The sequence below is a fragment of the Centroberyx affinis genome, unplaced genomic scaffold (assembly GCF_046629955.1).
Source record: "Centroberyx affinis isolate AG114_WGS23_722 - 3 ecotype Tasmania unplaced genomic scaffold, CSIRO-AGI_Caff_v1 ptg001770l_1, whole genome shotgun sequence".
NCBI lineage: Eukaryota > Metazoa > Chordata > Actinopteri > Beryciformes > Berycidae > Centroberyx > Centroberyx affinis.
The window spans coordinates 128,438-149,333 of NW_027280165.1; the positions used below are offsets into that span (position 1 = coordinate 128,438).

Below are 20,896 nucleotides of genomic sequence, written 5' to 3' on the forward strand. Positions count from 1 at the left end.
GAAGCAAGGAATCATCAGTCTGCACCGAGGTTGGCAGAGCCGGGACCCTCAGGGGCCGAAGTCTTATCATGTATTTGGCATTTCTGCACAAGCAATCAGATTCTCCAAATTGCCCATTAAACCAACCGAGAGAAGTAACATTTTTAATTTACTTTCTTTGTATAAGCAAAGAAAAACATGCCCATCACTCATTTGGAATAAGAGAGAGAGACGGAAAGTTAGTTAACAATTAATTGGAAAGCAAAGAGTCATCGTGTCCCAATTTTCCCTCTTCGCTCCACCAAAATCAATGGCCTGAATACCTATCTGCCAGATGAGGAACCATAGGCCATAACTACTTTGAATTAGCAAGCTATTCCATTTCCTGTCCATATACACTCCAGTGAATTTTATCTGCAAACTTTGAAGTTCAGAGAGGACACAAGTATTTTCAAAAACTGGTCTATGGAGGTTTTTGCACTTAAACACACAGAGCACTAGGAGGGAGTGCTACAATAAATCCTAGTAAATTGAAGGTGGCCTGATTAAATCTTCCAGAGGCTTATCATTAGGAATGTGAGCACTCAAAAATACATTTAGAGATGACAAGGCAGTTATTACTTCATGTTACGCTGGGACTGGAATTTAATGCTTAAGTTGTTGTTCGTGTTTTGACGTGTTTGATACCTTGCTGTGGGCTTGCTCTGATTTAGGTGTCATGAACACTGGAACACTAGCAACAACCTCAATATCTAGATCCAATTCCACTGTAAATCTAAATAATCACTGCTTGATCTTTCAAAATATTAATTTCTAAGGGCTTTGACTCCTGGCTTCTGCTAGGAGATTTCATTCATCGACAATCGGTATGTTCAAAAATGCTGGCAAAACATAAGTGTTGTAATATAACAGTATCATACCAAAATACCATAACACCTACACTTTGTGAATATAGATTTGTTTGCCAAACAAAACTCTGCGGATCAACATTTTACATTATATTCATGAACTTGTGAGCTAACAGTTGCAGTAGTTAGTAAACTGGTTCCAAATTCCAAACTAGCTTTAGCATTCACTCATGATAATGAATACTGATGAAAACCTTGATTGTAGTCATTTCCTTTAGCTACCTAGTCAGTCTACAACCAAAGTATTCAGTGCATATAAAAATATGACCAAATACCATAAACCAACCATACATTTCAAATTGAGAAATAAGTCATTTCATAATTAAAATAAAATAATATACTGATCCCTTGTATGTAACATCCATTTTAAAACCATCAATAATCTATGAAAAACAAAAGCTATGTCACACAATGTGCGTGCTTTTTTTTTTTCATTTTGGGTCACATTTCCCAACACAAAACAGTTTCAGGAAATGGAATAGCTAGCCTATAGAGAGCAGTTCCCATCATTCATAGTCTATTGTTGCCCAAGAGCAATGCCTTGACAGGAATTGGGGAGCGAGCACTGCAACATAAAGCCTTCCTCTGTCTTTAGTATCTTATCTGTCATCAATCTGGCAGCCTGACACATTCTCTCACCACCTCTCCCATTCTCCAGGACCTCTGCAGAGCCCCCTGCCCTCTCACTCAGTCCCCATGGCCTCAGTGGCAGATGGGGGCCATGATCCCGGATCAGCGCTCCTGTGTTTGTGGAGCAGGAGCCCTCTGCCCTTGGACCCTTTACTCAGCGCCAGAGTTTCTCTGAGCATCTGCCCTGCTAGCGAGGAGGGAGGCATCCATGCGTGCTAATCTTCATTTACATGGCTGCAAGCTGAGGCCTCCAATTGGGGCCCCGGGAGAAACAGAGGCACAGTGCTTACAAGGGCAGGGAGTTGGAGAAGGCAGAGAGAGAGGGGGGCAAAGATAGGACATTCGGCTAGCAGATTAGGAATGCTGACTTCTTCTTAAAATGCACTTTGTATTATTTCTCTTATCTGAAACAGTAATGACAGCGGTGCAAGCAATTGAATGACTGAAATGCCATAAAATGTCAGTTAGACTGCACAATCTAAATTGCAGTTGGCACGCCTGTCTAAATGTTCATTTTAATAAGGACATGACAACTTGAGTTACACAGTACCTCTACTTCATTATCTTTTGCATTTGAGAGGTATGGGTAGAGAGATGTAAGGAGGGTAGGTTGAAATTCTGACTGAGCAAAAAGAGTGAATTAAAGCATTGCTACAGAAAGAAGAGAAAGCTGTGATCTGTGGTTTACTAAAAATAGCAAACTCCTGAAGACATTCCACTAACTTTTCACATGACTGCGATGTTGCAAGACATTCAAATGGAATTAACTTCACACACGTGTTAACTTCACACGCGTGACTGGCTACGCAAAAGGTTGTGCATTTCATTAGTGTTGACGAAAAAAAGCGTAACGAGAACCAAAACCCTTGGGACTGAAAATAGATCAGTGTGAGAAAAACAGCAAAAAGCAGCATGGCACATTACATTAACAAGCGATCAGGACACACTAAAAAGGAAAACAGACAAAACAGCTCCCGACAAATATCTGAGTGACCCGAGCTTTTAAATTTAACTTTCCTTAAATGTTCTCATCACCTGAAACAGAGCCTGGACTGCTGCTCAGTCAGTGGTAGTGGCTCTGTTTTGTGTGATGTTTTTTTAAAAAGGCCTAAAAAGCATTAATAGAACATTAGGAGTAAATGGATTTGAACTGTCTGTCCTTGCCCTTGGCTATAGTGGCCCTGTTCCAAATGAACACTACTCTCTCTCTCTCTCTTTTATCTCTTCCAGAAATTAGATTCTCCAATTTAGCCTCTTACACAACACAGCAATAGCCTACATATTATAATGCATGTTATTTTTAAAACAAAAAAACAACAACACAGTAATATACAGTGAGAGGTGAGAGAAGTCAAAAAAGGGAGAGGAAGCATGACAGAGAAGGTCTTTGGTTTTGTAATGAGAGTTTCAATGCCCTGTGCATTTTACCTGCTTGTGACTGAAGAAATGTCAGCCAAGTAACTTTCTGGGGAGTGATACATAGGGTAATTCAATTAAAATGGTGTGACAGGAGAAGGGAAAGGGAATGAAAGATTGAAAGAGCAACGGGAGAGGAGAGGAAGAAAAAAAAAGAAGAGGAAGAGGAAGAGGGGGAGGAAGAAGAAAGGGACGAGGTGGAGAAGGACGAGGAAGAACAGGATGAATAAGCCTAACAGCAGCAGCCAAGTCTTTTCATGCCTTCCCTGTCTGTTCCTTAGCCTGGGCTCGCTAAGACAGCTTTAATGCGTATGCTGCTCTTGTCGACTTTATGAGGCAGAGAAAACGGATGGAGCCGGTGCATGCGTGCATATATTTTGGCGTTGTCTGTGCGACTGGGTTGATGTTACCGTCCTCTCCGGATATCGGACTCGTCTCTCTGTAGCTGCAGTGAGCAGCACCGTAGGCTGTGCGGCGACACTATGCACAGCAGAAAGTGAGTAAATAAAACATGAGTGTGAGGCAAATATGCTGACTACCTGCTGTCCTGGTCTGAAGCCACAACATGCATCACACACTGTTTCCAGCTCTCTGACTATCAAGCCTGGGCAAAATTGGCTGAATGATAGGCAGCTATCTGAGACCCCTCATGCTACACTATACCCCTCTGGTGCCCCATTAATATGTATGGAGCCTCATCACTGTTTTTATGTATTATATTCCATTTCCCTGTGGAGAACGGAGATATGAGCTCAGGGAGATTAAAATCCCCATACCTGAGGCAAAGTACATAATTAAACAGGCTAGATTTAATAAGTAAACACCAGCTAGGGGTTAAACCTTTTCATCCAACTCACCACACACACACACACACACACACCTCTTCCTTCCAAAACTCCTTTAGGACTAAGCTACAATTTCAACTCCTCAAACTTCTCTGTCACTCTCTCTCTCTCTCTCCCTCTCTCTCTCTCTCACACACACACTCTTTCCTTGCCAGAAGCAGTCACTCTGATGGTTACCAGTCATGCATAATAAGAATCGCTGACATTTGAGAGTGCAGAGAGGACACACTGACAAATCCACATAATGGTCTCTAACACACTGCCCGGTGAGTGAAGAGGAAAGTGGTTTTCGCTGAACACACTACACCTCTCCAGTGGAATGGCAAGGGACAAAATGTCCAAGAAGTCCTTGGGGCAGCATTGATATTTCAGTATGATAATGGACATGAGCCGCGGTGGGGCGCTGGCTGCCAATAAAGGTATTACCTCTCACAGGCCATTCAAATTAACCTTCTGCATTATGCCACTGTGCCACAGGTCACATCTCTGTAGGTTTTGAGCAATGCTCCCACGTCCCAGTGCTCTTAGGTAGGCACAGACACAGTTATATAACCAGAGAGGAAGGCAGAGCGGGGCTGCAGGGGTGGCTGAGAGAGCAGGTGCAGCTGCTGTAGATGGTAAATAGATGAGACCTAGCTGCTTATCCCTGACCCTGCTACTCACTGTTACATTCTCACACAACACACATCACAGTCTGTGGTCAGGTTTTATTTTCAGTGGCAGAACATGCCCCCACTAAGCCATTTGTAATGGACTTATAGCCAGTGTTTTCAAGGTCGACCTGTCATGAAAACTCAGCTTGAACATTTTTCGGTGTGTTCGAATTCAAGAGCAAGATGATTTTGCGGGAGATGCACTGAGCCCCAGGCAGTAACCTGAAGGTTAGAGAAATAAGCTTGTGACCCAAAGGTCACAAGGTAAAATCCCTTGACTGGGACAATCTGGGAGCAGGAAAAGAATGTGTGCCACTTTCCTTTCCTTCAGTTACTACCACTAAATGTGCTCTTGCACAAGGCACAACTGCTCCAGCGCAACTACTCAGTTGCCATCAGTGCAAGACTGTGATCGTACTCGGCAACCTCCCTGGTATACGTGCGCACTCGCATGTGTGTGTAATACACCTAATCCACCCTCCAAGTCCTTCATTGCGATGAATACAAGCAAATTTTGTCAACTTACCTAGTTAAATAAGGTTTAAAAAAGAAAGTAACTAGAAGGAAATCATGATTCTTTAGTATTCCTTTCTACTTTATACATTCTGATGCTTAAATCACAGAGTCACTTTGAAAATGCAACCTCTGACTCTGTGCAGAAGTGCTGAGTCAAAAGAGTGACACCAACTGAAGCCTGGAATGAAATGACTCAGTAATCACACAATGATGCCATCACTCTAAGCTTCAAGTGGAATTATATCTTTGCAGAAACCCAGTAGGCAAGCTCCGTGAATGGGGCAGAATGAATGAATATGGATTGAAATAATTGGCTCTCATGTTTACTACCCAATGCCTTTATGACATAATCTCTTTCTAATCCCTCTTTATCTCATTCCAGACTGCTGTGTCTCCACCGCTGCAGTGTCTATACTACTGCAGTGCTTATTGCTCTACCCACTGAATTAGAAATGAGTACTGGCTTATTTTTTCTGTTCTGTTATGGCTCTCTATAGCTTGAAACTAGGTTCAATTCTTTTTGCTGCAATGACTCTCTGTTTTAAAAACTCTCAGTTTGAATTATTTTAGTGCTATGAAACCATGGCAGCAAACCTGAAAGTAGTATTCACTTCTGTATTTATTGAAGTTAGACTCCTTTTGCAGCTGTTACTCTGTACTAGTGCCTCCATACCCATAAAACTTCTTAAAGACACACTGAAATGGACGTTTTTGCCCTTTTAGCTCAGTCTAACTATCATACCATACACCTACTTGAGAATTTATGAGTTAACATGAGATAGCCTAAACATAATCAATGCAGAATATGTAGGATAAACAAAAAACATAAACTAGGCAACATTACACATTAAACATAAAATTAAGTTATACTACTTTAGCAATTTGTATGATTACTGCCACCTGATTGTATGAGCAACATTAACCTTAACTTTAGCAAGTTCCTAAATGGATCAAGTTCACAAAGATGGCAGCCTCCTCTCTTTACATAATTGGCTCTCCCCACCTTCACAACTAAACCCTAGGTTTGCTGTACTTGTTCCTCTTTGTCTCAACTGGCGAGAGTGAATATTGACATTTGGAGACTTCTACAAGCTTTATGCGGCCATTTTTGGGATGCTTTAAGAAAATGTTCCATTCGCTTTGGGCCTCAGTGTTCTGTGTTCAGGAGGCTGGACTCACCTCAGGATTGGTCCACTTGGTCTTGATCTTCTCAGCCATCTGCTGTGTGCAGCCCAGCAGGTCATAGCCCTCCCTGCTCTACGAGTGGAGCAGACAAACAAATAAGAGACACAATACTATGCCACCATATCAAAACATAGTACGTGGTACAGAGAGCTCCCTTGTCTATGACACATACGTGAGAAAAGGATGTTTTATTTGTGTACGAATAAGGAATCACTGAATCTTACATGATATATGATATGATATGATATGATATGATACCCAGTTTTAAGACCACCATACTAGACTACCTAGTTAACTTACCTTTTACTTACTAGTTTATATACAAAGTATGACATGTTCAATGCAATGAACAGCAAACAGAGCATTGTAAAGATCACGTTTGCAGCAGGGAGTCATAACACTACTCTAGGATATATAGGATCCTTTCGCATGGATACATTCAAACACAAAGCCTGATTCCAGTGTCCACAAGCAGGCTAAATGCTAGAGTAGGCCTAGTGTAAATAATGTGGCCTAGGGTGGTATGGTTTGACCCCCTTTTTCTCTTGTCGATCTATATGTAGCCATGATGCAAGAGTAGGTCAGTGAAGTGTCCTGATCTATTTTTTCAGATGTATAGCCACAGGGCTTGGACCAAGCCTTGCAGAGGACGACGCACTGGTTCTATAAATTATAGTCATCGTGCCATGTGGGTCATTATTACTGTAGCTAAATCCATCGCTTACAGTTTACAAATACAATTTTCAGATGCTGAACTAGCTAACATTTTCTGATCCAGTTTACTTTTATGTTCACAAACAGGCTTTTTGGTTTCCCAGTCTCTTCAAACAGGCTGCTGTTGATGAAGTCAAACATGGATACAGAAGCGACAGTGCAGACTGACTAGACCCTTGACTGTTCAAAATATTAATCCAAAACTAAAACCTGAATGCTGATCTTATCTCACCCCTGCTAATTGGCGCTCTGTGCAATGACACAGCCCTAATGTGTTCACCGGTGTGCTGATAATATCCGACTCTAAATGCGACAATAATCATGACAAAGTTCCATGCTCTGCTGAGCCGAGCCCATGGTGATGATGGTGTTATTCTCCTGTCCCGAGCAACATTAGCCCAGCTTACTGTACCAACTGCAATGCTGCACTGAGTGGCTGGTGACTCATTGGACCCACATTAAAAACGCCTGAAGCAAAAAGCCATCTGGGGAATGGAGAAACGGTGAAGCCATAATTGGCACAAAGCCAAACGGACATTGGAATATGTTCATCATCATGTTTGATTCCCGCTTCATGGAAATTATTCAAGTAGCCAGATAATTAAGTGTATTTTTTAATGACGTCATTTGGGTGATCATGACATATTGTTATGTTTTAAACATTACACAGAACTCTCAGAGCCCTGGTGAGTTGACTTAAAGATTACCGGGCCTACAGCTATTGGCAAACTGCTAAATACTGCATTACAAATGCAAACCAGATAGGCGTGTTCTGAATACATTATGCTACACATTATAGTGCTGTAGGTGCGGTGGAGCATGCTATAATGATTATGTACAGTAGAGGGCATACAGTGAATCATACAGTACCACTCATCTCTATATAAACCTGTCATCTCCTCAGAGTGCAACTCACCTTCTGCCACAGATAGGCTTCGTGCAGAGTGATGATCTCATGATCACGGTGACTGCCCTGCACGGCACACAGCACACAGATGATCTTCTCGTCTAGTTTACAGTAGAGGGAGCCTTCCTGTCCGTGCTCCTTGCAGCGCAGCCTCTCCACCGTCACAGTGTCCCTCTTCCCAGGCTCCGCAGCAGCCTCTGCAGCCTCTGCGCCCTCGGCCCCGGCACCCGGTTCAGCCTCCAGCGGCAGACCGTTCTGCGCTTCCCCTTCTACTCTCTCCTCGGTGTCGCCCTCCTCGTCTGCCTCGACCCTCGCCGCTCCGAGAGCTATGTTTCCCTCATCTAAATCCTTCACACCCATTCCCCTCTCCGCTCCGGCCCCGAGCCCGGCCTCAGCTCCGGCCTCGGCCCCAGAGTGTCTGTCCACTTGTGTCGCCTCATGGTTATAAGGTGTTAGTGGGTGATGTGTACTGCTGGCGTGTCTGTCGGCGTGGGCGGGGCAGAAGGCAAAGCTGCAGGTGTGGCACACTTGTGTCGCTGGCTGGGCCTCGTCCGGCTCACAGGCATCACATGACCCGTCCATCTGCGGCAGCTCCTCCTGTTTCTGCCCCATCGTTCCTTCCCAGGGTTCCCCCTGGTTGCTCATGGTAGCTGATAATAATTCTCGGGATCAGAGCAGTAAAGCCCTATAGGAGACACATAGAGCGGAGGACAGGTTATAAATAGATGTGACCTTGGGCACGTCATTTTCACAGCTGCACAGGAGAAGGTTTATATGGTGACTGCTATCATAGATGCCAAGATCCTCTGGACTTATCCCACTGGACTACAGCTTTGAAATTCCTGCAATAGATGATATATAGATGGAGTCAAAGGAAAACAACATTCAGTGCAATGCTCCATCATACTATCCAATAACGCATCATTCTTTGCACCTCCTGCCACAAGGGCAATAAACAGGAAGAGCCCATGCAGTCGCTGGACTGTCTTTGTGTGCAAACATACACACTTTGTTTACTGACTCACAAGCACAAAGTGCTGAGTGTGTATGCCTACCCCCAGCATGATCAGACACACACGCTTTCGTTTTCCCTTTAGCTCCGCCTCCCCGTGTCCGCTGACAGGCCTTGACCTTTTAACTTGTTCGTTTTAGCCTTTTTTCTCCTCTCCCTCCTTTCAGTCCACTCTGTGGGAGTGAAGCTGAAGAATGGAGAGCTAGAGAGAGACCTCGCTGCAAGCCTGGCTCACCGAACACACACACAGCAATCTCTGTTTCTTTTCTCTCTCTCTCGCTCTTTCTCCTTGGAGCCTTCCTCTCCTGAGCTCTGTTTGTGTATTCTTTCCCTCTGCTGACACAAACAACCGGCAGAAAAAAAAGTGCTTTAATGCAGAGAAAACTCCCCCTTCCCTTCTTTCACCGGCCCTTCTCTGCTATCTCTCCTTCTCTGACTCACACACACACTCACACTGCTCTCTCACACAAAGACACACACACACAGACACAAACAGACATTCACTCTTACCCTGTGGGGCTTACCAGTGTGCAACTCACTCCAGTATGTGGTTGCTGGTTTGTATACGACTCAGTCTCTCCTTTTCTCTCCCTCTATATTCTCTCTGTCTCTGCGGGCTGCTTGTGAGATAATGCAGACAGTCAGTTTAGCTGTTAGCTTGCAGGCTAGCTAGCACTTCCTTAGCACAGCCGGCTGCTTTCTGTTCCTCTGATCTACTTTAACTTAACAGCAGAAGACGAGCTCCAGCTACGATCCGACAGCATTCACTTCCTTGTTTTCATCAGCTGCCCGTTTTTTTTTTCCTACTTCCTGCTTCTCTCTCCAGTGAGAGCGGGAGAGACACGCGGAGGTTGGAGAGAGAAAAGTCGTTTGATAACAACAAATACGCACATACAGGAGCTGAAACCCCGGACGTAAGGGAAAGTGAAAGTGTTCGCACCATTGCAAGTGATGTTAATAAACCCACTTCCCGCGCTTATAACACTAAACTTCATTATAACACGATACAGTTGTTCCCGCTGACACATCTTTCTGTTTCTGTTGTCAGACAACTGCGCAACCATAACAATAACATGTGACTTGGTTCAGGTCAGGAAACGCGTGCTAGTCAGGACAGGGACATTACTGCAAAGAATATCAGTATACAACAGAACATAATGCAAAGACTATACAAATTATCGGAATTAGCCGATAAACGACAAAACAATAACAAGTCCACTTGCACGCAATAACCTGTATCAAATCAAATCATGCATTTCATACAACAAGTGAAGCATGACGTGCTTCATATATAATACAAGAACAAAATGCAAGTGGGAAAAGTTACAAGAAAGAAGAAAATGCAATATATATAAAGGTAATAAAGAAAAATAAATAACAACAGTAATAATTAAAATAATAATTAAAAGAAAACTCCCTCCTTGTCGCCTTTGTGTAGCTAGTTTTGAATATGCTAGTGTTTATATGCGATTTTTCTGCACTGCACATACACACAACTCTGTAAAAATTGCATGGGGAAATAAGAAACTGAGATGAAACTTAACTGGTCCCTGTGGGGGAATTGACCAGTAAGCAAAAGCAATATGCTTACATCACAAAATGCAACCAGCTAGTTAGCCAGTGAGCATTTAAAGTGGTTTAAGACAGTGGGTTTTAATGGTCATTATTTATTTCTCTAAAATAACAACAAAATATGTGACAGAGGACGGTAAGAGAAAGACAGTATTAAAGATGTATGTATTGTCAGAATACAGGAAAAGTTTTAACAGCTTTAGTTGGAAAAGGCAGAAAATGTGAATTTTAACGCAGAAATTAATGAGTCTCATCTGCTTTCCTCTCCATTTCTATCCATTAGCCACTGCTGACAGACAATGGAGCAGGATTAGAGAGCCGGAGAAAGGGAGAGACAAGCAAAAACAAACTGCTCTCTGTGGAGAGACCTAAAGAGGCTATTGAGCCTGGCTTCACATAAGCAGTATTTGGCAAGTGATTGTCGACTGTCTCTGTGACTCTATGGCACACCATAAATAACTGAAAGAGTCTAAGCTGAAATAACACGCCAAATAGGCCTCTTTTACATGCACCGGATATGGGTGATGAAGCTGTTTTTGCCAACGTTTTTGAGATGTTTGAGGAAACAACTGTAAAAGCGTCGGAAAAAAGGAGCGCTCATATGCTCTCATAAAAACACTGCCACCAGAAAAGATCCATGGCTAGACTATAAACAGCAAGGACAGAGCAATGAAAACAAGTTTCACAGACAGAATAAAACTTGCCTTTGCATTAAGGCTTGCTTAAGCCAGACAGATTTTACACTTGAAATTGAAAATGTGTTTGCAGAGGAGCATCGTTAACAGATGTACACCTAGATTCTGAGAGTTTAGAGTTGCACTCGGTGTTGAGAGCATAAACTGAGGGCCAGAAACATCACAGCAGTATCACATTTGATCGCATATCTTAAACTATTGAGCCACATTCCTTTGAAATAGATGGAGTGTCGGGTCAGTTGGAGGTGAGATGTCACCTGAGACTAAAACTGATTTATTCTGAAATCCCTCCTTCTCCAATCTAACCTCGCCGCAGCAAACCCTGATAAAGAGTAAAAAATATTCTTCAGTTTTCATCATCTTGTATGCTGCACACAATTTGAGAACAATTATAAGGATCGTTGACTTGCAATTAATTACAATAAGCACTCAATAGAAATATAATATGTGGGAACTTAGCAAGCCTTTCTATCCAAGGGTGGTATTACAGAAACAATATGTTACATGTACTGGGAAGAAAATGTGATTACCTAAAATATAGAGTATTTCTGAGGCTGTGTTTATACAGAAACAGAAAAGCCAGTCCATGGGAGCTGGCAACACAAAGAATATGCAGCTCTTAGAAATACCAGCCAATAGTGAAGGGGGAAGTTTTGGCAGACAAGCAGGGCAGACAGAAAACACTTACCTAATGCCTCAGCTTTAACATTGTTTTACTGGCATGAGGTCAGTCGCCAGTCTAGGGCAGAGACAAATGTCTTTCAGTGCAACAACACCAATCTGTCTCAGGAGAACTACACCGCTGCTTGGGGTGAGCTAGCAAGTCCCCCCTCTCTGTGTTATCTTGTCTTATTTCACCCTGTCTCCCAGCTCCTCTTTTGCCCTCTGGATCATTCTCTGGATGCTCCTTTCCACAACTCCCTGCACCTGTCATAGCATCGCTGTGAATCGTAAAGCAGAATCAATATGCTGCTTTGTGAGGCTGTCTGTGGACTGGTGCTGCTGTGCTTGCTCTGTAGCGTTTGCTTGGTGTGTCTCGGTGTGTGTGTGTGTGTGTGTGTGTGTGTGTGTGTGTGTATGTGTGTGTGTGTGTAGAGCAGGGGAGGAGAAGGACAGCTGTCAGGGCTGATCAGCTGAGCAGAGCGGTACAGGTGAGGGAGGAAGAAACAAGAAGAATGGGTGCTGGGAGAGGAAGAACAAAGAGAAGGAGAGGAGTATTTCCCAGAATCTCATCATCTGAGGGTAAGATCAAGATCTCACAATATTCGTGTGTATATATATATACACCCACAGCACATTCAGGGCTTCAACCTCAAAAGCAAAGCTACAATACACACTTGCACTCCTCTCATATACCCAGCAAAATATAATTTTTTGGTATTGTTTTTGGTGGCATCTGTATTGAATTGATCAACATACAGAGAAGTAAACATAAAATCTAACAGTAAAATTCATTCATTAATTCATTTATTCATTCATTTTCCCAACCTGCATATTCCTATCCAGGGTCACAGGGGGCTGGAGCCTATCCCAGCATGCATTGGGCAGAAGGCAGGGAAACACCCTGGACAGGCTGTACAGTATTTCCAGGTTTCATAAAGGACTGCTTTTTGGTATTATACAGTCTATATTCAACAATGACAGCCAAATGTGCTGTGTTGACATGGTAAAAATACAACATGTCAGGCAACCGCAGTGGAAAACAGAACAGGTGTTTTAGTAGTTTACATTTGTCAGTGATCTAAATCCGTCTATTTGGCTGTTATTTTGCTGAGCGCTGAGCAGAGTACAAAAGTGTTCCTATTTCTGCATTTCCCCCCCGCGTCTAACCTAGCCCCATAGTGTTTATGTCTTAGAACCAAAGTAATCCGTTTTTACATGGTAACTGCAGCTTCTATTTCATATTCAATCAAATGGACTGTGTATCATAAATAGGTCCAGAATGCATAATCACTAGTATCACAAACAACACCAACTCATTATTGTTGTCTACTGCCAAAGGGATATCTGGGCTAATCTCTCTCTCTCTCTCTCTCTCTCTCTCTCTCTCTCTCTTCCAGCAGGACAGAAAACAGAAAAACGTTATGAAAACCAACTACCCGGGTTAGCGAGAGTGGAGGGAGACTGAGGAGAGTTCCACTTCACATAATGGTGGTGGTGTGGTGAATTTGTGGTTGGATTTGAAGATTTTCAAGTGTGTGTGTGTCTCTTTTGTGTGTGTGTGTTTTCATATTCCTATCTATGTTCCTATCCTTGTGAGAACGAGAGATTTAGACCTTTAGAGTGAGGATATTTTTGCAAAGTGAGGTCATTTTGGCTGGTCCTTGCATCTCCAAGGAGCCAGTTTAAGGTATGATTTGGGTCTAGGAGTAAGACTAGAATTAGGATTAGGTTTAGGTTAGGGTTTAGGACATAGGGAGTGAATGCAACCAATAGAATGTCCTTATAAGGATAGAAGTACAAAGGTGTGTGTATGCGGCGTGTATACATGCATTATCAAATTCTGACATTATGAGCAATATAGCTCCCCATAGATGATGGAAACACATCACTCATAATCTTCTATTATACCTCTCTAAGGCTATTATATGAGTCAGAGAAACTCTTTACGGCCTTCTCCTCTACTCCCTAGAAACACAGAATCGATATCCAGCCGCAGGGTAGCAGCTTTCCATCAATAAGTCATTGAATCAATCATCCCATGAGCGTTCTGCCTCATGTCTGTTTTCATAAACCCAAGGTCTACCCTGGATTAGATTGTTGGAAGCAGATAGAACAGAATAGACAGTCAGAGTAAATCAGTGGGAGAAAGTTTACCAGAACTATTAACTAGAACGTTTTACTAGAACTATTGAATCATGACTCTTAAATGTATAAATATTGTATATGAATCATCTTAAATTGACTCATTATGACAACTTTTTTTCCTTAATGTCCTCAAATTTTATTATAGGTAACTCCAGCAATTCTTTATTCCGTTATCAAAATCATCAATTGACTACATAACATATGAAAAGACCAAGCAGACACATTCTTTTCTAGAATTTTCTTTCTTTCACACAAAATACTCTTCTTTTTTTCACACTTGTCCTCACATATGACCTGAGGAACAATCTGTCTCTCAAGATATTTTCCAGGTGACAAAGGATGGAAAATCTTGGCTATAGTAGGCTTTCCTTAGACATTCAAACATGATCTGAGTGGCCAAACACACAAAAGTGGACACATTGATAAATGTACCAATAGATTCACCATCATCGCCTCGGCCTATGCTCCCTCATCGTCCCACTCCCTTGCCCTGTTTGATCCAAACACGGCTCTTATCAGCCTCCTACACGCTCCGTCCCCACGGTAACCGTCTTACACCGCTAGTCTGAGGGCAGCGGTGTGCAACCGGCAGTTTCCTGTGGGATTCACGGCCCGCTTTTGCTCACGGCTGCAGAACTAGTGTGTCAGGGGATGACAGCAACAAAGTTATTCAGAATCAAACATCCAACTCAGCTAATATGATGACTTTGGATTCTCACCCCACAATGTGCTTGTCTTTGACTTTTGTGATCAGTGTCTGAAAGGAATTAGGCTTTTAGACAAACTGGAATCTGTTAATGTTTCTCACATCAGTAGTCCTTTCCATCCAGTGTTTATACATGGATAAGATTTTCAGGCAATATTGATAGACACATTTGATTCCATATCCCCAACCAAGCTGATTGAATTGTTGCCCATCCTCATTGTTTCAAGTTTAAGTTCAAAGATTCACATGTATCTTTGTGTATTCTTTGTATCTTTTTTGAGGTGCAGATGTCTGTTTTTGATTTTTTTTTTAGTTCATAGATATACAGTGGAAAGCCAGGCAGCGATGTAGCAATGGTTGATAGGGGGAGAGAGCCAGGAGCGGACCAGCCAACAAGGCACACTTGCACCTGATTAACCTCTCCCTTTATATCTGTGTTTGAAAGACACTGGGAGAGAAGCCCATGGACTGGAGGCAGGAACACACACTTCCTGCATCTGCATGCCTGGAAAGGCGATCTGCGAATAGACTGTTGTTCTTATCCCTGGAAGGAGATGTCCTTTAACCTATAAAGACTGTTGGACTTATGCCAAAAATGAAGATTTTTGGTACTAGTACCAGTGGTGGGGATTTTATGTTGTTGTGTTTCACCTTGGTTTATCCCACATTGACTGAACTTGTCACATTTATAGAGTTTTTTTATTCTCTATTTCAAAAAAATGCTAAACCTCTGCCCTGATCCTGTCAAGATCAGTTGAATATAGATTGTATGCATTGTTGTTTCTGTCTCCTCTGCAAGAACAATAGAGTGAGTCAAACACAATGGGAGATTTGTCTGAGGCTGTCACGTCTTGACATAACTCGTAACACTGGAGGTGCCTATTTTCCTGCTGTATCTGCGCTTCATCTATGGCAAACAAGTCTGTGCCTGCTACTAAGCTTTGCTCTGTCACACAGCAGAGAACCAGCCACTCAAATCTTTAGATCAAGAGCATCCACAACTTTGAAACTGAGGGCAAGTTTGTGCAAAGTATTAAGATGTGAGATGTAAACTGATGCTCTCATTAGATGTAGTTTGTATGTACACTACCAGTCAAAAGTTTGGACACACCACATTTTTCTTTGCTTTTACTATTTTCCACATTTTAGAATAATAGTAAAGACATCAAAACTATGAAATAACACAAATGGAATTATGCAGTGACCAAAAAAGTGTTAAACAAATCAAAACCATCTTATATTTTAGATTATTTAGAAGTAGTCGCCCTTTGCCTTGATGGAAAGGCAAAGGCTTTGGGAAGAAATTCATACATAGGCATCAACTTCACTATTTATATTTGTCTAAGAAACAGATTGCAAGCATTTAAGCATAAGCCTTTAGATCAAAATGGCTTTAAGATAATGAAAAACATAGTACATTCAATCAGGTGTGTCTAACTTTTAACTGGTAGTGTAAGTATACGCACACATTCATATACACCACTGAGCCTAACAGTTTCTCAGGGTGCATATTAGGAGACAGACTCAAAGCAGTCACGCATGCTTGGCCACAGCTGGACCGCTATCAGCTCTGACATCATCACTGAGGACACAGAGCAGATCATTGGCTCTTTGTAACAATGACATTCAGTGTTTCCCTCTGTGGCCCCTCTCCGCAGGCCCCTAAACGTGGGCGCTGGGTCACAATGCTCCTCTGTGCCGCCTGACGTATGGCATCCTGGCACCGCCGCGGCCCTGGGAGGCTCCCAGGATGAACACCCGTGCCAAAAGCCTTCAGACCCGGGCCCTACCGAATTTCCCGGCTGGCGTCCTCTGAGGGTCATGCTTGATTGTCTGAGACTCAGCTTACAAAAATGCTGAAAGAGAACGAGCTCTAAGGTGTGTGTGTGTGTGTGTGTGTGGGTAGTGAGATAGGGAAAAGAAAGAGATACCACTGAAATAGTTAAAAAAAAAAACGCTGAAATATGCCAACTGGGCTATAAATACTGTAAATGGCTGCCAAACCAATCAGTCTTTGACCATTTTGAGTACGCTGGCGACGATTTAAGGGTCTCTTCCACTCGTGATGTGGAAATGAAATAGGAAGCACACTCCCTAAAGACACCTGACAGCCGCTCTTTGAAGGGAAGCCTTTTTGCACCGCAACCTCTCATCATCGTTTCATGTTGAAGCTAACCTTCCACCTCAGTCTATTTCCGTGCTCTGATCAGAGTCTAGCATTGACCCCAAGGTAACGCCACACCTGCCAGTCAAAAGGCAGCAAGCATAAACCTTATTCCTTTCCCTGAGAGAGGAAACGGGGGGGTGGGGGTGGGGGGAAGGATGGGAGAAAGATGGGGGAGCGAGGCTGCATTTGGCACAATCGCTGAGGTAATTACAGATTTGAAGGTGAAAAAGATTCACACAATGTTCACTCAAACAATTCTGCCTGAGGCCAACCAAATGGAGGAGAGGCCTTTGTGTGCGTTGCTATGCTGATGTGATTGATGGGGCGGTGAGAAAAAGAGAGAGAGAGAATGAGAGAGAGAGAGAGAGAGACAGAAAGGGATGAGAGAAAGAGAGAGGAAGGGGAGAGTAGGTTAGAGGAGGGTGGGAGCAGAGAATAGTTTAGCGAGAGGGTGGGGTAATGTGGAAGGGAAAAAAACAGTGAGTGAAAGGATGAAGATTGAATTTCGTCTTCGCCGAGGAGAACACTGCCTGCAAGCAAACAAAAGGATGAAAGGATGACCTGTCGCTGTTCTCTGATTGACGGTTGGACAACCCCCCCCCCCCGCCCCGCCCTTCATCTTCCTCATCGCACCCGCTCCTTCTAACTCACTCTCCTGCTGCAAGTCTCCCTTCGTCAGTGTCCAATATCAACTCTTAAAACAATTATTGAACTGCCAGAGGGTGGACATAATGCAGAGTCAGCAAACAAAAGTGGAAGACTACCTGTCACAGAGACGGGAGAGGGGTGAAGAAAAGGGTACGGGATGAGAAGACAGAGGGAGGGGAAGAGAAAGAAAGGATGAATCATTATAAAAATGGAAATTTAATGAAAGTTAAGCCTCTTATTGATTTGGCTGACACTGCGGCTGTGTGTGTGTGTGCGTGTGTGTGTGTGTGTGTGTGTGTTTGTGTGGTCTTTAACTATTGCCCACCGCCTTTGAGGGAATACAATACTACTCACAGCAAAAGCAGATTATGAGATTAAGTGATGCGCTTGTGGGAAATTTAAAAAAAAATGGTAGATGAATACATAAGTAAAATGACCCTGGGAATCATTCCTAATTGAACTTGTGTGGTGTGTGTTTGTGTATGTGTGTGTGTGTATGTATGTGTTATGTTGCTTTGATATGGATTTCTGCATAATATGCTGAGTCTCAGGATGTGGCATGCTATAAGAGGGGCAGCGGGGTTACTATGACTTTGTAATGGCTTTACTGAGAGCAGGAAAATTAATCGCTAAATCAGTAGATAGCCTGTTGGATTGATAATCGGCTCTGGGTGGGAAATAACCTGCAGAGCATCACAATGACTTTGCTTTTATCTCCTCTGCCTACAGAGTCGCCTCCCCCGCTCAAGATTGTCTAGCAAAGACACCACACAATCCCATGGGATTAAATTGTTTTTACATGGAACATGTGTAGCATCACAGTGGAGGAATTTGTAAACCATGGCATTCAGTATATGAAACAGGGTTTTGATGTCAAATATTGCAGAGCCGACTCTGTCTGCCTCCTTTGCTCCTTTCCTATGTTCCCATCTCTCTTTTCCCCTCTCTTGTTCCTTATATGTGTTTAGAAATAGGATCATGCATGTTGAAAATAGGAGTACTCAACAACACTCAACATATGGCAGCAGATGTGTGGCAATGTGTGAGAGGGACTAGGGGGGATGGGAAAGAGAAAGAGAGGGAAAGAGAGAGAGAGAGAGGAAGAGAGAAACAGAGAGAGAGAAAGAGAGAGAGGCAGAGAGAGAGAAAGGATGGTGGAATAGTAGGATAGCAGGAAAGAGGGAGACAGAGAGTGGGAGATAAAGAGAGAGACAGAGGGAAGGAGAGAGAGGGAGAGAGACAGGAGAAGAGAGGAGGAAGAAAGATGAGAGAGTGAGAGAGAGGAGGGCTGAGAAATGGAGAGGAGTTTAGAGGCTCTCTAACACTTTGCACTCCCAGCACAGCAGATGCCACATTCTGTCTGGCACAGTGATCTGTGGGCCTGCTCTATTTATACCCTCACTGTGTCACTTCAGGGCCAGCGCAACACTCACACACACACACACATGCACACACACACATCAGGCTTGTGCAGCTCTCATGCAATGACTGAAATGAAGCAGGTACAGAGGCTCCCTGCAAGAGAAATTGATGGAAAATAATGTAAGGGCATATGAAAATATAAACACACGGGGATCAGAGACAAAAAAAAATGTAAACAGGATATATACGTATATAAACAGGATATATACGTATATAAGAATGAATCTCATATGTCTATAGCAGTGGTGTGTTGAAGTGTTGGAATTGTAAAGTTCAAGATGACAAAATTCTCAGAAGACGCAAATTTTCCTTTTCATTAATGCCTGGCTGGCTTTAGCTGGCAGGCCGGCCCATGAGAAAGAGCAGAGTGAACAAACACTGGTCTGATTAAGCAGGGGGAGGGATGGAGCCCTTTGGAGCGCCCCGGCTACTGAGAATAACAGCCACGAGTTACATCAGCTTTCCACCTTAACAACGACTAAGAGTTTGGAAACTCAAAGACGGAAGGAGTCAGAGGGGAAAAAGAAAGTCCCAGGGAGTGTTAAGATAGAATAGGAAAAGGCGAGAGAGAGAAAAAAGTTGTACGTTTAAAGCTGAAGCTACAAACACATTTCTATATGTTCCCATCTATAAAAATGAGTGGGAGTAAATGGGAAAAAAAAACTTTTCTGGCACTAAAAAAGCACTATAGCACTAAAGACGTGCAAATCGTATATAAATCAGCATGGAGCTTTATTCTCATCCTGGGTGGTTACTATGTGGGTGGAACAATAGCTTGATAACAGCACAGCTTTAATTTAACAAGCAGCACACTGTGGATAAAAGGCAGGGGGTGGGGGGGGGTCTTTCTCATGCTATGTGTGTAATCTCGCCTCTGAAGCTATGTTGCATTGTTAAGAGGAGGCACCCCTGCATGTTAAATGGCCTTTGTTTGTAATCAATCAGCACAAATGTTACAGAAGCAAAGCAGGGTTCATTACACATCCGGCTCAGAGAAATGACACCACTCTCCACATCCATCAACTTCATAAACCATGGGCTTTGGCAATATAACACTGGCTGGTTGGAAATGGAGGATGAGCCCACACACACACACACACACACACACATAAATATGCATTCACACACACAGACTCTCACACACACACACTGAAAATGTGACCTAAAATGTTCCTAAGCAAAGTCACAAACAAATTCAAATAGCACAGGAGGTGGTGGCATTTAAGAGCAAGGTGAATATCTTATGCAGGTGCAATAAAAGAGCTTGGAGGCAATCTGTGGTGTGTCACCTTTGATGTCATGAAAAATGAATGGCTAAATCCTGTGTGTGTGTAAGAGTGAGATAGAGAGTACAGCAAACTAAACTTACAGAAGTTTGATATGCTTCCCAGCAATATGGTATGATGCAAACCATTGTCTATGTCTGGTCATACAGGTTAAAACCAAAATTAAAGACAAGGGAACTATGTGTTTGTGAGTGTGTGTGTGCACAGGCTTGAGTGTGTAAGTGTGTTTGTCTGTAAACCAATGAGTGAGCGCTCCAGCTGTCAAGAGGCACAGAAGGGGAGAGAGAGTGTGCATATGCATGCGGCGGAGAGCGTAGCAGAGAACAACAACAAACGTTTCCTCCTCTTTGAAGTGGCCCCTATCACCCCCCCCCCCCCCCCCCCCCTCCCTCCCCACTGTCCGTGAGGGGGGGGACAGCCAGGGGGGGGGGGCATCCTCCTTATACCTACGAAGGGCAACACGTTGACAGCCAACAAGGCTGATGGATTGGTTCTGGTGGTCGCCTATCCTGTTTGTGGGAAATAGGTCTGTGAATGACAGAATATAAGCATGGAATACAGGCCTGCTGACCCCTCACACACACACACACACACATACTTACCAGTCAAAAGTTTGGACACACTTGATGATGGACACACCTTGATCTAAAGGCTTGTGCTTAAATGCTTGAAATTTGTTTCCTAGACAAATATAAATAGTGAAATTGATGCCTATGTATGAATTTTTTTCCAAAGCCTTTGCCTTTCCATTAAGGCAAATGGTGGCTACTTTGAATAATCTTAAATAATAAAAGATAGTTTTGATTTGTTTAACACTTTTTGGTCAC

At 43.1% G+C, this 20,896-nt stretch overlaps 1 protein-coding gene across 4 annotated transcripts in view; it reads right to left on the reverse strand.

The window, feature by feature from the left end:
• trim44 (tripartite motif containing 44) overlaps window positions 1-20,896 on the reverse strand; it is a 56,875-nt gene that overhangs the window by 29,978 nt on the left and 6,001 nt on the right. For 2 of the 4 annotated variants that reach the window (XM_071529146.1, XM_071529149.1), the window contains exons 1-3: window positions 9,290-9,671; window positions 7,763-8,438; window positions 6,127-6,204 (exon numbers count right to left, since the gene is read on the reverse strand). In XM_071529146.1, the coding sequence (XP_071385247.1) occupies window positions 6,127-6,204; window positions 7,763-8,398 (714 nt within the window). In that variant the 5' untranslated portion in view covers window positions 8,399-8,438; window positions 9,290-9,671. Of the gene's footprint in view, window positions 1-6,126; window positions 6,205-7,762; window positions 8,439-9,275; window positions 9,672-20,896 lie in introns of those variants that run through there. The other 2 variants (XM_071529147.1, XM_071529148.1) reach the window with 2 other exon arrangements.